Below are 23,762 nucleotides of genomic sequence, written 5' to 3' on the forward strand. Positions count from 1 at the left end.
GTAAAAGTTCCTAATCTTCCACATAAACAGTAAATTGAACTGAACTAAAACACAGATGCAAGAAAGGCCAGGGATGAATGCTTTTTCTCAGGAGTCTCAGGTCTTTCAACATCTGGAGAACCATGATGCAGATATTCTGTCAGAATTGTGTCCAGTGTCAGCTTCTTGTGCACTGGACCAGTTGGCTTGAGGCAGTTGATACTAACAGACTCAGTAAGATCATTAGAAAGTTTGGTTCTGATCTGGGTGTAGAGCTCGAGACAATTACAGAGATGTCTGAGAGGAGGATGCTAAGGAAGCTAGTCAGTATCAGGGACAACACCGCATCCCCTTACACGCCAGAGCATTTTTAGCCATAGACTATGACCACTGAGGAGCACCACAGAACGCCCAAAGGAGGTCTTTTTTACCTGTGACCATCAAACTACATAACCCCTCCCCTTTTGGCAAGGAGGAAACCTGAAATAACAATCATATCAATATCATGTTCAGTTGTGACTATACTTTAATTTTGGAGCCTTCTGGCAAAAGAATTTCCATCAGGATTTATAAAGCTCTATTCTATTCTATTCTATTCTATTCTATTCTATTCTATTCTATTCTATTACTCTTTTTTTTTTTTTTTTTGACATTGAAACCACACTTCTGCTCATAAATGTTCACTTCCGCTCTCAGTCTAGTTTCAACTACTCTTTCCCATACTTTAATTGTATGGCTCATCTACTACCCCCTCACACATATGCATACACACAGACACATATAGTCAGATTTCAAATAGAAAAATGTGTAATTTTACTTCTTCATAAAAACAAATACTACCTTTCAAACTTACTGATGGGACTTATGTTCACAGAGCTTCAGTGAAAGCCACATTTTCATTTAATTGAAAAAGAATTACAGCAATAACAATTTTAATTCTAGCCTTTTGAGAACCTACACATTGAGATATTACATTTTTGTCTTGGGTTTTGGAAAAGCAAACTTAAGTTTGTGTGGTCAACACAAAAGAAGGCAGCCAGGATAATAAAGCCAGGATAATGATCTTGTAATTGATTCTGATTGATACCAAGATATGCAAAATAGGTCATCTGTCTATTTGTTTTACAAAGGACTGCAACTGACCCACAGAATATCCACAGTATAGTTATTTAAAAAAAAGTCATATTAAAGGATGGTTATTTAGATGAATATCTCAGTGATGTTTTTACCTGAATAATAAATGGTACATAGCATCCAAGGTATGGAGGCTATGACATGATCATGATGGGTTGTATATCTTGGAAAGCACCTGAGGTACCGGTAAATGTTTTTATGCCATTTTTGTCTTTGCTAAAATTTTTACACGCCTAAGGCCAGACTTTTAATGCTTGTAACACCTTAAGTATCTCATGAAAATTAGATTCACCAGGAACCTAGAGCTTTATTCATTACCACTCCAGTTAGATGTATCTGTTCAGATATAATTTCCTTCCTTAGCTTTACTGCCCTTGCAGTTTTTAATAATGGGAGATATAATTTCTTGTGAATCGCCCTCACCTCTTTGTAGGACATCCATTTATAAGGCTGGTTAGGGAGTCGTGATCCTAAGCAAGGCCCATCACCTGTTGTACACAGAGTAAATCATCAATTATTAATCCTTTAAATATGAACCTAATTTGTATAAAATATCAGTTGTAGTGAATATAAATGCTTAAAAATTCATCAGGTGTTATCCGCTCAGTCCTTGTGCAATACTCAGATGCCATCCTAGCTAAAATGGCTTTTCTAAAGTGAATGGCTGGATATGCCTCATTTTAATGCCTTATTGATATTACTGAAAAATGTTTGAAAACTGCTGTCTTGTATCAATGTGGTTATATTTTATTAACTTTTAATATTTTCTTGATCTTTTAAATGTTGCCTGCCATAAGTTGATTCTTTTCCGACCTTACTAAAGTTATGATCATGGCATGTGCGAGGCTTTTTGATCGAACTAGCCTTGTGACTTCAAGGCAGACATCTCAACTGTTACAACCAGAATGGTATTGGTGGCAGGAACAGAAGCAGCCAAACAGGTAATTCTATTCAAATGAGTAATTCTATTCAAATGAGTAAAGATAAGTTGGACATTTTATGGTTAAACAGAGCTTTGTCTCAACACATGTAATCAGTGTCCAGATGCTGATACCTATGAAAGAGCCTGTTAGATAAACAGTTTCAGTCTATTTATGTGTGAGTGTTTTTACAATGTACAATGTGTCTGTATTTGTACCTAATAATTCAAAGTTATATATTACATACACAGTATGAGTAAAGATAGAATGTGATAAAAAAAATCTGAACCATATCCTAAACATACTGTTTTAGGAGGGTAAAAAATTCCTTTTCAACTAATTTCCTATTTTCTCATAGCAAATGAGTGAGACCATGAGTCAGGTACTCAGAATTGTTTGTTGCATGTACAGAATTTATTTATGTACATTATGTTATGCCTGGTCCTACTTACCAGATATATGGAGGCCTCTTTGAAACACCTCGTACATGGTCCTGGCATCATCATGGTAATGAGTCAGCAGCTTGGAATTGTCACCCATCATCGATCTACGACCACCGTCTTCATGCTGACTCAAGAAGCCATAGGGGGACACTGTATCAGAAAGTCTCCGCAACAATTTGTGGGTATCAGTAGAAAATGAATAAATCCAGGAGCCAGGAAATACAAAAACGGGCAGTGTTCTATATGCAATTGAAGGTGACCAATTTTCGGGGGAATATAACAATTTCACACATAATAATTAATTAACCCCTCACAAAGAAATTCCTTCTCTGCATTCAACCCACCATGGATGAACCATGAGCAGTTGGCTGCCTTCTATCGGCGCCAGGGGAGCAGCTCAGGGTTCAGTGTTTTGCTCAAAAATACTTCGACACACTAGGAGGACCTGGGAAGCAAACCGGGAATGTTTGGCTCCAAGGGTGATCCCTCTACCTCCTGTGCAATGCCACCCCACATCGATGTCTTTCTCTTTGTGTAAAGGGCGTGTTAAACATTTATATACATTGTAGATTTTTAACATTTCTATACACCCCAGTGTTCTCTTGGAGGATGTTGTCTGTCTCACCGGCACCTCCTCAGATTGGTGGAAGAGGCTGCAGGGTGGTTTGATGGGTCGTGGCCTGGTGGCGAGCCAGTATGCCAACATGGCTGTGAGAGCACCAATGCCCACCAGTGTCGAGGTCGGCAGAGAGTGGAAGAATTGGCCCAGATCCTCCATCTCTGGTATTCTCAGGCCGCTCATCATTTCTTGGGCCTGCATCTTCTCCATCAGGGTAGAACTCAGCTCTAGAGGTGGGAGGAATAGAATGTGTGTCTTAAAACATTGCTGTGCTACCTTTCTGTGTAGCGGATATTCGTGAACATAATATTTGAAATTTAAACATTACTTTACACTGTACACCAAAAAAATGTTGTTTTTGCCTATTACTGCTGTAGAAGTAATGCAGCCTCAGGGTGGCACGGGCAAGTGTCTCCCTGAGCCCGGAAAAATGCAGAGGGTTGCGTTATGAAGGGCATCCGGCGTAAAACTTTTGCTAAAACCAAACATGCGAATAAATCAATAAAAAACAAACAAAAAAAAAATTACCTATTACTGCTATAGAAGTAATGGAAATGGCTGTAGTGAACACTTTTTTCCAGAAAAGACAGGAACAAAGGGTAACTTATAAGAGGGGAGGTAGGAGCACATAGGTAGACTACATCTTGTATAGACGAGGTAACCTGAAAGAGATCAGTGACTGCAAAGTAGTTGTTGGTGAGAGTGTTGCCAGACAGCATAGGATGGTGGTTTGTAGGATGACTTTGGTGACAAGGAAGATCAAGAGGAAAAAGGCAGATGACATAGTGTTGGAAGCTGAAAAGGGAGGAATGTTGTATGGTTTTCAGCGAGGAGTTGAGAAAGGCCCTGGGTGGTCAGGGAGAGCTTCCAGATGATAGGACAACTACAGCTAGTGCTATAAGGGAGACAGGTAGGATAGTATTTTCTATGTCATTTGGAAGCAGAGTAGATGAGGAGACTTGATGGTGGAATGAGGAAGTGCAGGGGTATATGCAGAGAAAGCAGTTAGCAAAGAAGAAGTGGGATACTGAGAGGACTGACAAGAGTAAAGGGAGATACAACCTAAGGTAAAGATAGAGGTCACAAAGGCAAAACAAAGGGCATACGATGACTTGTTTGCTCGGTTGGACAGTAAGGAGGGAGAGAATGATTTATACAGGGTGGCAAAACAGAGAAATAACAATGGAGAGGATGTATAACAGGTCCGGGTGATTAAGGATAGGGAGGGCAATGTATTGACAGATTCTAGAACAGTGATGGACAGGGTACTTTGAAGAGCAGATGAATGTGGAAAATGAAGGAGAAGTAAGGGTAGAAGAGGTGACTATTGTAGACCGCAAAGTAGCAGAGATTAGTAAAAGTGAAGGTCAGAGAAGCCAGACTGAGATGGTTCAGTCATGTACAGAGGAGGGAGGGTGAATATATTGGTAGACGGATGCTGGAATTGGAGCTGCCAGGCAGGAGAACTCGAGGAAGACCAAGGAGAAGATTTATGAATGTAGTGAGAGAGGAAATGAAGGTAGTTGGTGTGAGAGAGGAGGATACAGAGAATAGGGTCAGATGAAGAAGGTTGATTTGCTGTGGTGACCCCTGAAGGGAAAAGCCGAAAGGAGAAGAAGAAGAAGAAGACTGCTGTAGAAGAAGAAACAATCAAGGTATGTAAAGGATTATTTTGTGAACTGCATGTGTTCGCGTTATGAAAGAGAACTTACCCCATGAAATTCTATCTAAGAATCTCCTCACCAAAAAAAAGAAGTGAGATTAAATGATCAGAAATGATCTAAACCGCTGTCTGGCACAGTTGTCAGCAAACAAGACTGAGCCAGAAATGTAAAACAAACACAAAATGTGTACTTACCTTCACTTGACAAACTTTCAAAGGAATACATCACACATTTTCAAACCAGTAAGACTAAGAACTGCTGGAGAAAGGCAAAGGGGAAATGCAACTTGCTTATATGCTCAGTCACACTGTTATTCACACTTTTATATTTGTCTAGATATGCAGTTGTTCAATAGTTTTTGCTTTTTTTCAGTGTCATGTCTAATGCATGTATTCTTAACAAGTTTCAAGTGCCTTTTCTCCACATGTAGCACACCAAAGGATCTGCAGGACTTCTTAAGCTACAACTTTGTAGTACATTTACTCAGTGGTGTACTGCCAAACTGATGAAGATGTGCTTCTATTACATTGCAGTTTTCATTATGTGCACTTCTTTTCGAATTGCTGCAGCTGGAGCTTTTTCATGAGACACAGATATCAAATACAGCAAGGTGTTTCATAGTGACTGACAAAGATGGTTTGCAATGAAGAGGTTAGGAGAGATCCTTGACAACAGACTTGCTGAGACATTAACTCACACATACTCCTCAATGACTATGTCCCAATGTGCACGTACATATATGTTGTTACATTCTATCTGATATAACCCGATATGAAATGTTGAATGAAAATTATCACATTCATAAGAGAATAAATCACTAACCCAAGAAAGAAAACATATACTCAAAACATTAGGCCAGAGTCTACCTTACTCTCTGTCTCTTTCTCTATCATTTATTTGCACACCGCCCTGTAGGTATTTACCTTATACACATTGACATAATTCAACAGTGATGCGTCAATCTCTTGTCTGCTGCTGAAGTGAAAATTGCCTTGATTCCAGAGAAAGATTCATGTACATGTTCAAACTACATCAGAGTCCACATGAAACAATTCTTTTAAACTGAAAAAAGGCAAAGATGAAACAAAAATGATATAGGGGACTCATTTTCTGCAAATAACATGTATATGAGCCAACGTAAAAAGTGGATTAAAGACAGTGGGAAATCTGTGGATTGACACTGAATCATATTCCAAATCAACAAGACTTTTGAAACATGTTTTGTAGAAAGGTTTTGGTCATGTTATCTTACAGAGCTACTAAAATAATGGGAAATATAATAATAAACATAACTAATCACTATGATGCTATTACTATAAATATCGTAAAATATGATATCAAATCACATTTCTCTGTCTTAAAGTCTTTGACTTTGTATGGAAACTTGTGGAACAATTTAAAGTAGATTCCTGACTTGATCATCACCAAACCAGAACAATTCATTCCTCACTTCTTGCCAAAGAGGGGGACCTTAGAGTGTATTTGTAACATTACTGTGTTTTGCAGCAGTGCTGCAGAAAACAGAAGGATTATAACTTGAATTCACTTAAAGTAAACTCAGACTCACATTTTTTTTTAGGTATCAAAATTTCAGAACAAAGGTCTGTCGACTATTCACATATATCTGCAATCGTATGTATGTGCTGCTGTGTGTGTGTGCATTTGCATGTGTGTGTGTGTTTCCTTTTTCACAAGTGTGCTCCATTAAAACTTTGTGGTGAAGAGTAAAATTCCTCTGCATTCTCACCAAACCTCACGGGGAGAGCATCTTGTGATGATGCACAAGCTCACAGCCTGATACATTGGTGGATGTGTGGTGTAGTGGCAAAATGCTTGGACGCCTGAATCTCACTGTCGTATTTGTGTCAGTACCATGACAGCAGAACTTTTCAAAAGTGTCCAACATGGCTTCAAGGTATAGATTCAGACATGTCATGTATATGTGATGCTAATCATACAAAAATGTCACATACTTTTAATTTCATTTCTATGCATAACAACTTAAACAAGTCACTTAACACTTTTATGTATTGCTACTGAAAGATAGCTTTTCACAATTTTCTATACAGTGCCTCTGAATAGCTCTGTAGAGGTAACAGATCACAAATCACTAGGTGTTATGCAAACCCGTAGCTTCCTGTCAGCCATTGAAACAAGTGTAGCTGTGTTTGTATCTATTTGTAAAAGCCTGATTCATGATCACTTTGGAAATTATATTTCATTTTACTTGTTTACATTTTTTCTTATGAACAAAACATGTAGGAGCATGACCACGTGGTCTGCAATCTTCAGGTGGGGCATTATTATGGACCTGCTAGAAAATGATGATATTTGTCAAAAATTGCTATTATTTATTATCTTTACTCACATGTTTATTGACATTCTTGACTGATTTATGACCAAAAAAAAAAAAAAGGTTCTTTCAAAAACCAGCATGTCATACTGGAAATACACTACTGTAATATCTCACTTGATGTGCTTTGCATTTTATCAGTGGCTAATGTGTCTTGGCTACATGGATAACAAAGCTACACTGGATTATTCAGCATTTGAAAAACAGGGTCAGAGGAGAGAAAAAGCTCTAAATATAGACAGACGTCATAACCCACTGACACGGCTGTGCAGACTATAGCTGAGAGGCAAAGAGAAGGTGGATAATGTGGTTCAAGACAGTACTGTTGACAAGGGGCTGGAAGGATTTGAAGGAGGTTTAAGAAGATGATGCTGGCTGGAGACATATTATTAATATTCTCAAAATAATGACACTAAAAGGGCTTTAAATGAAAGTATTCCCTGAGTAGAAAAATCATAATATATGATATTTGAAGATGTGCTGATCCATAATCTTAACGTTGAATTCAAAGATACACATAGTTGTCAAATAATTCATCTTTAATATAAACTGTATATTTAAGTACTTGAGTGACATTTCATCATAAGATACATTGTAATGTGTTTCCTATGATATGATCAAATCTGAGTACTATGTCTTTGAGGCATATATGGATAAAATTTCATAGACAACAATTCAATCTACCATTGCCATACCCTGCAGGAGGTATAAATGTAGGACACAGCAAACTGTTGATTCATTTGACTGAAGTGTGCATTTTAACTATAAACCGAGATGTCACACTACAGCTTGAATAATTATCTTGTATTTTTACAGAGTATTTTGTTGCATGTGTATATTGATGGAATTTCCTGTTTCATCTTAAAGTGTTTCCCTATCCTTTAAACCTTCACCAGAGGTTTGGGAGTGAGGACTGCTTCCAGCTGCAAGATTGCGCTCTCACAGGGTTGCTATAGATGGAGCCATGACCAAGTCCTGAGAACGCTAACCGAGGTGCTATAGGAGTGTCGACAGAGTAGCAAAGTACCACCACCAGCAGAGGACCCCACCATCCTTGTCTCAGAAGGAGGAGTAAAGAGAAGCACCAGGCCGAGAGAAACAGTGAGGCCCTTCTCCCCTGACCAGGAGTGGAGCATGAGGGTAGATCTTGACAGGCAGCTCCGGTTCCCCATGGAGATCACCACCACATCTCTCCGGCCAGACATAGTTGTGTGATCACCCAAGGCAAGATCTGTGCACCTCATCGAGCTCACCACTGGAGGAGGGGATTGAGGCCGCCTTTGAACGCAAGAAGGCCAAGTACTCAGAGCGAGCTGCTGAGTGCTGGGAGGGTGGCTGGAACACTAGTCTCTACCCAGAAGAGGTTGGATGCCAAGGCTTCTTGGGACGGTCAGCCACACGCCTATTGAGTGATGCAGGAGTGACCGGAGGAAAGAAGGCAACAAAGGACCTGGCAGAAGAGGCTGAAAAAGGGAGCTTTTGGCTCTGGCTGAGCCGGAAGGACAGGAGTGGGGGGAAGAACACCTAACCCCAGACAACAGCTGCAGGGGAGAACACCTATCAGCTGCAGCGGGTGACAGAGAGATGTCCCTGTCATTGATCCGCCACCAGGAGACGTACAAGAATTAAAGGAGCAAAATGTTGGTGAATGGTAGTTCACCCTGCAGCTGATGACCCTGCAGCTGACCCATGGGCACCAGAGGAGGTACGAAAGACAGCAATGCCCAGCAGTTGGTAACATCTTCCTGTACAATCCTTGCTTGACACATTTGAATTCAAGATGAGTATCTATTGTCAGGTTCCATCACGTCTGTTCCAAGTGCTATGCAAGTTAATCATTCAGACAAATGAAAAACTACAACATGTAGATCAACAGATGATGTCTTTTGTGTGCATATGTGTTTCTTATACCTGTAATTTTCACAGCTGTTCTATCTGTCTCTTAAGTACAGCCCCTAGCTATGCCTGATGACCCGCCTCTTGTTCTATGAATAATGTGCTTTAAGAATGCAACCCCCTCCACACACACATAGACACACACACACACACACACACACACACACACACACACACACACATACACACACATGCATGCACAAACACACACATGCACATGTACAAACACACAATGACAGTTCATGAGTGCTGTCTTCTGGTCCTCTGAGAGACTGTTGCCACAGCTGGCAGGACAGAAGGGCAGCGGGTCAGCTGCATTGACATCAGCAAGAATGACCCTCACCAGCTTGTGCACTCAAAGACCCAGATCATTACAGTGCCCAATGGCACATAAAAACAAAAATAAATAAATTAATAACTTCTGCATTGCAACTACTGATGTCCACACAAGCAACAGTCTTAAAGGAAACTCTTTCTAGAGCTGGAATTTTCAACAAATGACTGAAGGAAGCAAACTTTTCAACATGAGACAGCATTGCAAAAACAACAGGTACAAGCTATTATTACAAAACTTTACAGTATTTCAAGGTCTTGGTCAGTGCTAGGCATGTCACGGTAATGTCAAGTGGGTCAGATCATAAAAAAACCTTAAGCTGGCAAAGAATGAGACCATATCACTTTACAAATATCTTTTTGCTTTAGAGTTTTTTGGTTTGCATAATCATTTTTGGGGTTTCTTTTATTAATTTGTAACATTTGCCATACATCAGTAGCAACCCTGTTTTTCTATTAAAAAAAAAAAAACAGTAGCCAATTCCATTTGACAAAACTTCATTTAACATTGTGGATAAATATTATCTCTGGTTATTGAATGTATCACAGTATTTGATGTAGCTTCAATATTTAGCCAAAAGAGCCTTCCAGATGTGTAATGTTAAACACGGCAGAGGGAACTATGCAACATCAAAATAGGTTTCACACTGTGTTTGAACAGCTGGATTCAAAGGATAAAAAAAAACAAAAAACGGAATAAACTTCTGGATGAAGTGGCTGTGCAGGAAACAGAAGTGAAGAGTACCGGCAAATGTATTTTAATTTGCTCAACACGTATAAAATGAGTGATGTGATCCATTGTCATTTTTCTTATTAAGTTATTATATTATTATTGGTCTTTTCAGATGGTATTACTAGTTAAATTTCCCTCTCAAATATATCTTCTATGCATTGCCAATGATTTGTGAGTCTGGAATGAATTTAGATAGTGAGATGAACATAAGCCCATACCTGATAACGTAGGAGTAGTATAGCATTGAAAAGCTAGGTTTGTTCTTGAAATGGACAAAAAAATACAAAAAAAAAACAAACATAAACATAAACATAAATTATAGACTTATGTCATACAAAATCAACCTGCTAAAAGCTTATATAGAACGCAAAGGATCGATACTTAAGAAGGAGCCAACTATGCACTACTGACCACGATAAACTGAATGTGATGCATTCGGCATCTTTTTTTTTTGGAAGAAACATAAATTGGCTGTGAATGGGCCGGTTCGACTTCTTTTGACCTCTGAGGATTTAATTAAAGGAAAATACACCCCTCCCATTCTTTCGTCCCGCCCAATCAGCCCATCCTAGAGCTGTCGCCTTTGATTAGCGAGGTGAGATTAGAGCCTATTAACACAGAGACGGATGACCAATGGTAACCTCACTACTGCACCTTCTATTTAAAGACATCCTGCTCAGCTTTCGCTTATAAATGCTATGCGACAGCAACAGCCACATTCATGCATTGCAATTTACCTGCACCATTTTTTTCATTTTTTTTCATCCATTGTGCTTAACAATTAATAGACAGTACATGGCGTCTCTTTTTCTCGCTTACAATACATTGCCATCTGCCAATTATCTACTGACACCACTGTTGAATGGAACCACTTTCTGCCAATATCATTGTTTGGGTCAAACAAAAACATTGTAAGATCCTGGTAATATGTAGCGGCCATTCCTTCCTTGAAATGAAATGCGGCATGACAGGTAATTGGGGTCAACACATATGAGCTAAAGTCATATAAGCAGGAGAGTGAAGCAATATGTATACCAAAAGCAAAATGTAGACAGCACAAAGAATCTAAAAGGAAGTAAATCTGACTAAAAAGATAGGGTTTAAATTAACTATGGTCTAAGAGGCATCACTTACAATGGCGTTGGAGGCAATCAGGCAGCTGGTGTGATGAGTGTGTACAGAATTTGTATGTGCATGCGTGAGATGTGTCAAGGGGCCACAAGCGGATATCACATCACCCTGTGCAAACTAGTGATTACCATTCTATTGCCACCAGCGAGATTAAGCTGAGGCAAGCAAGAGAGCAATGAGATGTGCTCTGGCCTAGTTTGAGCCCGGCAGGCCACCGTATCACACCACCCTCAGCTGTTGTGCTCACTTACCACACCTTCTAGCCCCTCCCTCTACTGCTGTCTGCAAACCTCCCCCAGTCTACAGACACATCCATACTGCTACTCAACAATGCACACACATACTGGCATGGTCAGATTAATCTGTTAATTTTATGCACATTTAAATCAAAAAAATTGGCAGCAAATGATATTCCATTCTGTTTCATGTGACTGTCCAGATGGGATGGCACGTAAGAATTTGGAGCATTGGATATCCTAATGCACAGCAAAATTTGTACTGGTCAAAGAAAGATCTGTAAAATATCAAATACTGAGCTTCCATTGATGTAAAAAAATAGGATGGAGATTCTGATTGGGCTTTTGATGTACTCATTGGTACATTCTGTCAGTGGAGTGACATTAACTGATGATCAGATTGAACACATGCATGCTATTACACATCGAACTCAAGTCCAGAAAAGATTTTTTTGTTTTCAGAAAAAAAAAATGCAATTGACAAATAGAGACAAAAACCCAATTTAACTGTTTTGGCTGACTCAGTACTGCCCATGGAGTATCCACCAGCATGAGGGGAGAGTGCATTGCAATCCTGAATCAGCAATGAGCCACTTGGTCAAGCACCAAGAATGGCTCATTATTCATCATGCACAATATTATAGTATATCAAAAAAAGATACGTAACCGTGTGAAATACATTGGTAAAACACATATATACCTATATCAACGTAACAAAACCTAGATTTTTCAATTAATAGCATAAGTCACATTTAATAAATACAACATATCAGCTCATAAAATAAGGGATGAGAGATGTAAAGTTTTAAAGAGAAGAAAGTGACATCTGGGTGGGTTTTTCAAAGTTAATATGATAAAAGCAAAAACTTCAAACTACCCCACACTCAATACTTTTAGCAAAGCCTTGAACTCAACACTTTTTTAAATAAAATATTGAAGAGGGGAAAAGAATACCGTGTTACACTGTTCAGTTGTAAATTGGTAATCACAATGAATTATTAATTGTGAGCACCAGCGGTGAGCTGGGGTGTAAGGACAAATGAAAGGTGTGATGCCCAATTTCAGTGATATGTACTTTTTTTTCAGTCAGTCAACCAAATTCTGTTTGAAAGTGCCCTCAACTCTGCTTGGCCTTGCCAGTTATTAAAATTACTTCATGTGAAAACCACATTGCACAACAATTCTAAAACCAGTATTACAGTGCATTCACCCCTCTCTCTCTCTCTCCCTCTCTCTCTCTCTCTCTATGTATGTACACATATATATATGTATATATACATATATATATGAAAATGAAAAATCCCTATTCATCCTCATAACAAAGCAGAGCTTGCAAACGGCCCCGGGCCGGTTGCAGGATAGGTCATGGCGTGTTTTTTTGCCGGAAGACGCTGTATTTTTCAGCACCACTCTCCCGCGGACAGCTCCGTCCAATCACCTGCCGGCTTCTCATGTGCGTCATCTTCTCCCTCAATCCCGCCCTCCCCCCCCATGTCTGAGGCATGGTGGAGGACATCAGCCTTTTACTGAACTGTGGGGTATTTTGTGTAGCTTTTCTTTCTTTCTTACATTCTTTGTCCCTCGATTTCAAACCTGCGCACACGCGCGAAAAGAAAGGGATGCGACACGGTCCGAGTTTCTCCCACGGGACGTCTAACGACATGTGACTGTGAGGCCTCTACGTGCAATGTCACATACATTTAAAAGCAGGCCTGTCTCAAATAACCGCTTTTTTTAAAATCAAAGTTGCCAAGGATTAAATGAAACCTGACAACACAAGTCGAATCATTTTTTAACGGAATTGAGCTGCAGACTCGCACCCCCGTCCACCACTGCGATGCTGACTAACCCAGCATCATCTTCCATGTTGTCCTCTTCCCCTTACCTCCCGCCCTCGCTAAAAAACCAAATCATATTACCGCACCTTAGCAGGATCTGCGTCCGGGCACGCCGGTATGTCACATGCGTCGATCGAATATCATCGGTGTATTTACAATCCCCGATTGTAGGCGATGTGAACGCACCGCAGCCCCCGGTATATCAAAAAGCCGGTCGATGAATGAAACGTGCGCCTCAGCCTCCGCAAGACAGGTGTGCCGCTTTGTACAGGCCAGCCCTGCTAAAATATCACAAAAAAATCACAATGGGGGCGGTCAGGTGTGGTAAGGAATATCCAAATCTCACCTAATATAATCCAGAGCGACCCAGAGACCAAAACAAATGTGAGCATGTCTTTGTCATGGAGTCAGCTGTCCCAGAGAAGGAGCGGCTCAGAACTGCAGCATCGACTGCAGCAGGGCACCGACAATCTGCGAGATTAAGGAGGGGAGGGGAGTGGGGGACGACGGTATATATGAGGCAGGCCACAGTGGGGGAACTGGGCAGGGGATAGTGGCCACCAGCCGCGTATTCTTTGCAGCTTTTGCCGAAAAAGAAAAGAAAAGTGTTGACTGAAGGAACAGACCTCAATGACCTCCCCCAGGTGGATTGTCCCCCCCCTCACCCAATTGGCTGCTGCCCAATGGCCGGCACCCCCTGCTGAGGGGTCTTCGGTCAGACGAATGAATCCGACAAGGTTATGAACAATTCCGGTAAAATTAAAAACAACTTTTCACGCGTGAGCCCCTTACTTTTTTTATATAAATTCCTCTTACTATGAGTAAAATCCACATTCGGGTTCGTGTGCTTAAACAAATCACATTAATTAAATCTGCGTGAAAATGAAATGTATGATTTTTTTTAATGTGACTGATTTAAAAATAAGTCATTTATAGGCCGCACGCAACATCCCAGCGTGTACCTCGGTCTCTGTGTTTGAAACGGGTTAACTTTGCATCACGGTCACGTGGTGAAATAAGCCACGCCCACTGAACTAGAGTAACCTTGAGAGAGGGTGAAAGAGTGACAGAGGGAAGGCGGCTAAACGGAACTGAAAAGCAAGCCGCTCAAACTTTGGGGGGTCTGAGGAGACCTGTTGTGTTTAAAATAATTATTCTTTCCTTGTTAAAATTTCTGACCCCGCAAAATGACTTTGTAATGCTTGATTTTTGGGGGGGGCATTCATCTACTGTTATTTATATATTTCATTATTTTCAAGTTTTTTTTTTTATTTGTCAAGCATTTGCAAAATGGTATGAATTTTGACTGGGAATTTTCCATCATACTTTATACCTTGTTTTACCTTTAACAGCATAAACATATTAATACCTGATGATATAACAAATGTTACTGTATGTCCCAATCACCAGGTATGTATACACATTTTGTGTGACAGTTATCTCAATGTTTTCTCAGGTGGAGGGTGACATTCCTACTGCCCAGTGGTGTTTGCCCGTCATGTGACTGACATTCTTAATTAAATGGGTCACCAAGCGTGACCTCCCATCTGTCATTTGTAGAAGTGCCATCAAGCTAGCTTCCTGCTCCTCCTTTTACTGTTAAAACACAGAGCCCAGAGAAACCATGCTGGCAAAAACAGTTCTGCAGCAGAGCAATTTTCATCCTCTAAACACTCCATTTATCCGTCATCTGCTGCTTATCATGCGCTCATGGTCGCCAGTCAATCGCACATACAGTGGGATAAAAAAATATTTAGTCAGCCACCAATTGTGCAAGTTCTCCCACTTAAAAAGATGATAGAGGCCTGTAATTTTCATCCTGTGTTTTGGATCTCTTCTCAAGTTGTGGCTAGGCCACTCCAGGACCTTGAAATGCTTCTTACAAATCCAGTACTTTGTTGCTCAGGCAGTGTTTTTGCGATTATTGTCATGCTGAAAGACCCATCCAGCGACAGCCCCAAAAAATCACTGCTCTAGAGGAGATCTGCATGGAGGAATGGGCCAAAATACCAGTAACAGTGTGTGAAAACCTTCTGAAGACCTATAGAAAACGTTTGACCTATGTCATTGCCATCAAATGGGTATATAACAAAGTATTGAAATGAACTTTTGTTCTTGACCAAATACTTATTTTCCACCATAGTTAGCAAATAAATTCTTTAAAAATCAGACAATGTGATTTTCTGGATTTTTTTTCCACATTCTGTCTCTCATAGTTGAAGTTTACCTATGATCAAAATTACAGACCTCTATCATCTTTTTAAGTGGGAGAACATGCACAATTGGTGGCTGACAAAATACTTTTTTGCCCTACTGTATATGACCATTCACTCACTCGTTTGGGGCAATTTTCCAATTTTTTTCCAGTTAACTTGCTGCATGTTTCTGGACTGTGGAAACTTAAGCAAACCTTTGTGCTGTGAGGCCTAAGCTGCAGTATTTCTATAACATAAAGAGCATGTTTAGCTGATTCTATTTTTAAACATTTTTACCCAATGATTGTTGTTTTTAAATTAGAATTAGGCTCTTTGCTATTGTTTGAACATGCAACATGCAAGCCCAACTGTACAAAGCCATAAACTTTGTGAGTGAAGGGAACAAAACTCAGCACAGAGACAAGATCCCTCCATTTAGCTTGCAAGGAGCCTTAGACTGGGAGATAAGCATGTCAGAGTAAACTTGTCTTCCTGCAGGATGTGAGCTCACGGTACCCTAGGAAGAGAGGCTGGCCACATCCCTATGAGTGAAAAAAAACAAATACCAGGACCCAGGTGACAAAGCTGCTTTAAAGGGATGCATGCAACTGGCTATCCTGTTGAAGTGGGTGACTTCCTGCAGAGGGTGGGGCTGGAACCCAAACTGCTGAAGAAAGCCACCAGGGACATAGCAGCCAAGTTCCAGCTCAAAATGGCTCTGGCGGAAGGGAAACCACAGTTGGAACCCTTCTGCAGGTGAATCCTGGTTAGTCTTTGCTGCCCCACTCAGGCGAGGTGTTCAGGTTAAGGTGTGAAACACCTGAGATCCCTTCTGACAATGCGGAAGGTTACCAAAAATGTGGAGCGCTTCGAGGTATTCCATCTTGGAACAAGATCTGCATCATCGTAGTTCACGTGGTTCCTAGTTGTAGCTTGTGGCAAAGCATCTCTGGTGTTTGCTTCACCTGAATTCACCCCTCCAAAGATTTTTAAACCTTTGAATATAATTCATTTTGCTTGTATTTGTTCGATATTTTTTACATTGATTCATCCAAAATGAAGCTGTCTATTTATTCATGGATCACATCATGATTTTTTATTATAGGATGCTGTAGTAACACATTACACCCTCAGGAACAACATCAATGATACCCTCACTTTCTACCATTTGGCATGTGCGTAAATTTAACAAAATACAATAATTTTAACAACAGTAACATATTTTCAGAAAAATTATGTAAAGCAGTGGCTGTGCTCAAGCTGTGCATTTCAAATTAGAATATTAAAATCAGTGCCAACTTCAACACTCCCAAAAATATATTAGGGCTTTTGTTGTGGTTTTAATTTTAAGAACCCTTGTTATCAGTACTTTCTTAAAAATACCACACAGCCTCATATAGCTGTAATTGAATAAAACAAGATATCCATAAGCTGAAAATCTAAACAACTGAAGTTTTGTATAATCAATAGCAGTTTGTCAAAATACTCATAGATTACATAATAAAATGCTGCTTTTCATTTACATGCATTATCTATTTTGACAGATATAATTAAACTTAGTGTTCATCCAATGGAGATCTAGTATTTATATTGGACCACAGAAATTTGAGGGCATTTTACAGGATACTGTAAATGTTGCCTTCCCAAGTAAAGAAACACTTGAAACAAGAATTTCTTTGAACCCTCTCCCTGGATCACTCAGGTTGGCAGTTAACCTTGAAACAATAACATATAACAAGCTATAGCAAAGGAGACTTAGCATGTCAAGGCCAGTGTTGTACATTAATACATAGAATCAAGTGACTTCCTTACACTCCCATATGCTGGTGAGCTTTCTCTGTTTCAGTGTAACTGACTGTAACAAGCAAGGGCTTTGATTTGATCCAGTGCTGATGCAATGTCATACAACTATTACATGTAGTACCATTACCATGAACTCGTGACAAAAGATTGTTATGACCCCAGGGGTATGAATAATTTGGGGCTAAACTGCATATGCACATGTATAAATGCACAGATGGATGGATGGATGGATGGATGGATGGATGGATGGATAGATAGATAGATAGATAGATAGATAGATAGATAGATAGATAGATAGATAGATAGATAGATAGATAGATAGATAGATAGATAGATAGATAGATAGATAGATAGATAGATAGATAGATAGATAGATAGATAGATAGATAGATAGATAGATAGATAGATAGATAGAGTCTTAACATAAACTTACCATTCGATGGTAAGTTTATATTAAGATAAACCACCATTCGATGGTAAGTTTTGGTCATAAAAAAAGAAAATGGTCGGCAACAATGTACCATTAGGCTGTGCCTTATCATCAGTTCATAAGCTGCTAAGAGGCCAAGGTTCACCACACTGTAACACCACAATCAGACAGAAAAGTGGTGCAATGGTATCATGGTGATACCAAATTAAAACCCACCATCTAAATGTTGCAGCAGAAACTAAAATACGTTGAAGCAGGAAATGTATTTCAGTCTCTGTACTTCTATCTTTTTGGGAGCTGAACAGAGATTCTTGTTACAGCAGAGCCACCCAGAGGTGATTCTGCTGCAGAAATTCATCTGCTTAATGGTTTTGTGTGTTGAGCACACAGAAACACACACTGGCTGTAAGAGGCAGTTTGAATACCTGTTGCCTTTTTAAAGCTCATCAGACGCTAAACCGTTGTTCAGTATCTCTCGACAGCTTTAGGATAGTATTTCAATTCATGTTCAGTACCGATACTTGGTTTTATTCAATTACATCCTGATGTATACACACACACACACACACACACACACACACACACACACACACACACACACACACACACACACGCACGCACACACACACACACACAAATTTTTACACACGCACACACACATATATCTTCTTTTTCTTTCGCCTTTTCCCTTCAGGGGTCGCCACAGCGAATCAACCTCCTCCATTATATTGGAGTAATATAATAACTATTATACCTTCGAAGTGTGACAAAATGTCAGGTAAACACATTTAGCCCAACACCAATGAAGATATCTCTTACTTTTCTAGGGATTTTACGTAAGACATAAAACATTGTCACCTGGTGTCCAGTCTCCAGGTGTGGTGAAGGTGCATCCTGCTGTACACTCTGTTTGCCCATAAGCCTCGTAAACCTACAACACACACACAGTGTGAGAGGGAAGGAGGGCTGTAGGGGGACAGGTTGAAATGAAGCAACTTGTGAAGCTTTCGTATGTAAATGCGTGTGAAGAAATTAATTACACGTATTACTCCTGGCTGACAATCGAAGTTAATAGGTATGTATGTATGTGTGTGTGTGGGTGGGTGTGCATGTTTTTCATGTAACAGAAAGAGAGAGACAAACAGATAGAGGGAGAGAGACACCGCAGAGTACGTTTCTTGTGTCTCAACTTCATACTTTGTCATGACTGATCTTTTTGCGCAGTTGGGGCAAGGCACATACATGTGATCTCCTCCTTTCGGCTTTTCAGGGGTCGTCACAGCGAATCAACCTTCTCAATCGAACCCTATTCTCTGTATCCTCCTCTCCCACACCAACTACCTTCATATCCTCTCTCACTACGTCCATAAATCTTCTCTTTGGTCTTCCTCGAGACCTCCTGCTCGGCATTTGCAATTCCAGCATCCGTCTACGAATGTATTCACTATTCCTCCTTTGTACATGACCGAACCATCTCTTTCAGGCTTCTCCGACCATCTCTCCAAAACATCTAACATGTGCTGTCCCTCTGCTGAACTCATCCCTGATCCTATCCATCCTGGTCACTCCCAAAAGGAACCTCAACATCTTCATCTCTGCAATCTCTAGCTCTGCCTCCTTTTTTTCGTTATTGCCACTGTTTCTAGGCCATACAGCATCGCTAGTCTCACCACTGTTTTGTACACCTTTCCTTTCATTCTGGTTGATAGTCCTATGTCGCATAGTACACCTGAGACTTTTCTCCACCCATCCCAACCTGCTTGAACCTGTTTCATAACCTCTTTTCCACACTCACCGTTGCTCTGGACTTTTGACCCCAAGTACCTGAAATCCTCCAGCTTCTTGATCTCCACTCCCTGTAGCCTCACCGTTCCAACCGAGTTCCTCTCATTCACTCACATATATTCTGTCTTGCTGCGACTAACTTTCATTCCTCTCCTTTCCAGAGCATACCTCCACCTCTCTAGATTTTTTCTACCTGTTGTCTGCTCTCACTACAGATCACAGTGTCATCTACAAACATCATGGTCCATGGAGATTCCTGTCTAACCTCATCTGTCAGCCTGTCCATCACCACTGCAAACATGAAGGGGCTCAGAGCTGATCCCTGATGAAGTCCCACCTCCATCTTGAACTTCTCTGTTACACCATAGCACACCGCACTACTGTCTCACAGCTAGCATACATGTCACGCAAGTCTAACATACTTTTCTTCCACTCCGGTCTTCCTCATACAATACCAGAGTTCCTCTTTTGGCACCTTGCTTTTTCTAGATCTACAAGGTACTCTGGCCTTCTCTGTACTTCTCTACTAGCATTCTAAAAGCAAATATAATATATGTGTGTGTATATCAGTGGCAGGCCGTGCATTTTACACCTAGGCCTTCGGTAGTGCTCCGAATCAATCCACCCCCCGAGAATTAGTTTATGGCTATAAAATGATCCTATTATGCAGAAATTCAGTTTAAAGAGGAGTGCATCACAGATAGATAACTCTGTAGTGTTAAAATTTGCCCGCGGGAACGCATCACGTGACGACAAAGGGATACCCATCTCTGTACTCTTCCACTGACACCCCCTGCGCGTGATCGATTGTGCACCTCATGGCTTTGTTTTGGGCGCAGCCTGGCACCCCAAGTGCCCAAATTCCAAGAATGTGTAAAACAAGTCCTTATTAGGAAGTAAAACTGACTGTTGAGGCAATGGTATAAAATGACCGTGCCTCCTCAGCTCGGGGCCAGAACCTCCCCACCTGCACATCCACTGGACGCGTCTCAGCGGATGTGAAGAGGGGGTGAACGATCCTCTCGGGATGACATTCATTGTACCTCGGGATATCTCTGGCCCGGGATATCTCGTAAGTGTATTTCCTGACTTTGAATAAACCATTCTTGCTTGATCAGTTCCTGACCATTATGATGTTTTTCCCTGAATGAAATCTGATCACACCGAGACAAAGTCCGGTCCTGTGGCGGGAGTCACAAAAATGGACAGAAGCCACAATAAATGCCTTTATAGCAATCAGCTGCAACACATAAAAACACCAGTAATAACCTTATAAACTTGCAGTATTATAAAGGATAATAGCAGCATTTTACACACCAAAAATTCTGATCCATCCTCCTTTCTTTCCTCAAAAAGAGTTCAATTATTCTGTCATACAGATTATCCATGCACTTCAGCTCCAAGCACTCCCAGCAATACAATTTGCAGTGTACCTCGGAGCCTGTGAGCCAGGGGTACCGGTCGTAGTTTGTGGCTTGAAAATGTCGGACGAATTCTTTTCCTGGTTGTGACGAGTTCGCTAGCTTAGGAGTTGCCTGACCTTTCTTTACTATGTCCAGCTTTTCTTCAAAAAGAAAATTGCTTTCAAAAGATATTAGTTACTAAATCCGTTTCTTCTCCTCCTGCAGCCATTGTGGGTTGACAATACCGATATTAAACGAACACAACTATATTTCCGTTCTCAGCTCGCTTCTCCTTGCTAGTACACTAGTCCACTCTCTGACTATGCAACCAGAGTGTGAATACACTGACGTTGCCGTAGCCTGCTAGAAGGCTTTGATGTCGCCAACTCAAAATCTGATTGGTTGAAGCTACAGCGTCATGAACACTTACTGTTTCTGTAAAGGTTGCAGAACTGATTGTGCAGGACCCCCCAGGCAGAATTCTTTGACTTTGACCCTGCCTGTCAACAGAGGATGGCTGAAATGTGATTGGTTAAATGCTTTAATATGAAAATGCATGTCTGGAAGCAGCAAAACCAGAAGAAAAGCTATGAAAGGAAGTGAGAAGGCCATTTGGAATTATTTGGTAAGTATTCATGGACAAAATACAATTAACGTTTGTTTTTCAGATATATTTTTTAGGCCAGCAGAGAAGGCCTTGCAGGCCCTGACGGCCCACCACTGATATATATGTCTGTGTGTGTGTGTGTGTGTGTGTGTGTGTGTGTGTGTTTGTGTGTGTGTGTGTGTGTTTGTGGTTGTGTGCGACATATACAGAAAAATTTATAATTGCACTTAAGTGCATAAAAAAGTAACTACTATTACCACTATAGGGGCACCTAAAAGCCTTTAATTTTTTCAAAAACCAAGAGTGCACCTTATAATCCCATGCGCCTACTGTAGTGAGCGGGCGATGCCGAAGTAGCAGTGGTAAAAACATTAAAGGGGAATTCCAGTCCCACACGACTTGTGTGGTGACCCCAAAAAATGGCACCTTTCAAGAGACACGCTTGCGATGCAGAGTTCAAACTCAAGGTGATCAGTCATGCAGTAGAACATGGGAATAGAGCAGTACCGAGAGAATTCAACATTAATGAATCAATGGTACGGAAGTGGAGAAAGCAACAAGATGACCTGCGACTAAAACAGAGTTTCCGAGGAAACAAAGCAAGATGGCCAAAGTTGGAGGACAAACTCGAACAGTTTGTTGTTGAACAGAGAGCAGCAAGTAGAAGCGTCTCTACAGGCACTATTTGAATGAAGACATCAGCGCTGTGCTTTATAACCTGATAAAAGATATAATAAAGCTGTGCTTTATAATCTGATACGCCTCATAGTGGGGAAAATCTGTACTGATAAATAACTAAATGACACTTCCACCACAGAATTATACAGTATTTGTTTTTGAGTAAGTATTTGGAGGGAGTTCAACCCCTGAATAAGTGTCAGTTGTTTCGACTACAGCTGCATCAGTATTGCAGCCTGTTTGAAATAGTCCGACTGCTGATATGTTGACTGGCCAACAACAGAACTCCTGTGGGTGTGGGTGCAGCAGTCTCTTGGGAAAGAAGCTCCTTTAAGGCCTCTGTAAGTTGTAAAAAAGAAAGAAAGGCCTAAATTTTGTTGCATATATCATACATAGACACACAATATCATCAAAAATAGTCTGCAGCATTTAAGCCATCATGGATGAAGCCTGAGCAGTAGCCATACACTCTGCGCCCATGGAGCAGTCTGCTCAACAACTCTTTGGAAGGCTAGAAGAGCTTGAGAATTGGACCAGGGAGATTTATTCCAAGAAGACCACTCCCCTTTTTATCGCGCTCCCCCCTGTAAGCGGGTTAAAAAGTATCAGTAGTAAAACTTGGTTGACATTCTCGCCTCAGCTGTCTCCCCTCATAAGCTCTAAGGGGGTCAACCCAGGTCAAAGCTGAATTTCCTCTGTTTAAGTCTTTCCCTTTTCCTCGGGGGCCATGGTGAAGAACAGGCTTTCAAACAGAGTTACACACACATTGAGAAGACAAAATATTACCACTACTACAGCTACTACTATGACTATTGTTGCTGCTGCTACAGCGTCTACAACAACTACTAATTATACTACTGATAATAATAATGATGACAACTACAACAACAACAACATCAACAACAACAACAACAAAAAACAACAACAATAATAATAATAATGATAATAATAGTGACTCAGTATCACGATAGTACAACTTAAAACCTGTTTCTTGCCTTTCTACCTGGTCTCCTGAACACACAGTATACCTACCTACCTTCTCTGCATCATGTTATAGGCCCGGGCGGATAACCCGGGCCTTGACTCGTCTGATTTGCATATTTAGTTGTGGCACAAGTTTTGCACTGGATGCCCTTCCTGACAAAACCATTTGCATTTATTTGGGCTTAGGGCCAAATCAGAAAGACACTGGCTTGTGCCCCCCAGAGACTGCATAATATTAATCCATCCATCCATCCATCCATCCATCCATCCATCCATCCATCCATCCATCCATCCATCTTCTTTGGCTTATCCTGCATTCAGGGTTGTGGGGGATGCTGGAGCCTATCCCAGCTGTCATCGGGCGAGAGGCGGGGTACAATCTGGACTGGTCACACATCTGGCCAACTTTCCGCTTTTGTCCAATTCACCTCCTTGCATGTTTTTGGACTGTGGGAGCAAACCAGCAAACCCAGAGGAAACCCACACAGACATGGGGGAACATGCAAAGTCCACCAGATGTGCCCAATATGTCGATCGCTATCTACTGGTCGATCGCAAAGGTAGTGGGTAGATTGCATGGCATTAAAACATAGACTCC

General features: G+C 40.8%; 1 protein-coding gene across 3 annotated transcripts in view; it reads right to left on the bottom strand.

The window, feature by feature from the left end:
• Positions 1–13,765, bottom strand: part of acsl6 (acyl-CoA synthetase long chain family member 6) — a 30,656-nt gene extending 16,891 nt beyond the window's left edge. Inside the window, exons 1-4 of one of the 3 annotated variants that reach the window (XM_086176859.1) lie at positions 13,626–13,765; positions 3,102–3,322; positions 2,486–2,600; positions 1,537–1,601 (exon numbers count right to left, since the gene is read on the bottom strand). In XM_086176859.1, coding sequence (XP_086032985.1) covers positions 1,537–1,601; positions 2,486–2,600; positions 3,102–3,322; positions 13,626–13,671 — 447 coding nt within the window. In that variant the 5' untranslated portion in view covers positions 13,672–13,765. Of the gene's footprint in view, positions 1–1,536; positions 1,602–2,485; positions 2,601–3,101; positions 3,323–11,208; positions 11,354–13,365; positions 13,522–13,625 lie in introns of those variants that run through there. The other 2 variants (XM_086176860.1, XM_086176861.1) reach the window with 2 other exon arrangements.
• Between the last annotated feature and the right edge of the window lie 9,997 nt (positions 13,766–23,762).

The sequence above is a fragment of the Fistularia commersonii genome, chromosome 29 (genome assembly GCF_037954325.1).
Source record: "Fistularia commersonii isolate RoL2024-O1a breed Wild chromosome 29, RoL_Fcom_v1.0, whole genome shotgun sequence".
In the NCBI taxonomy this organism is placed as follows: Eukaryota; Metazoa; Chordata; class Actinopteri; order Syngnathiformes; family Fistulariidae; genus Fistularia; species Fistularia commersonii.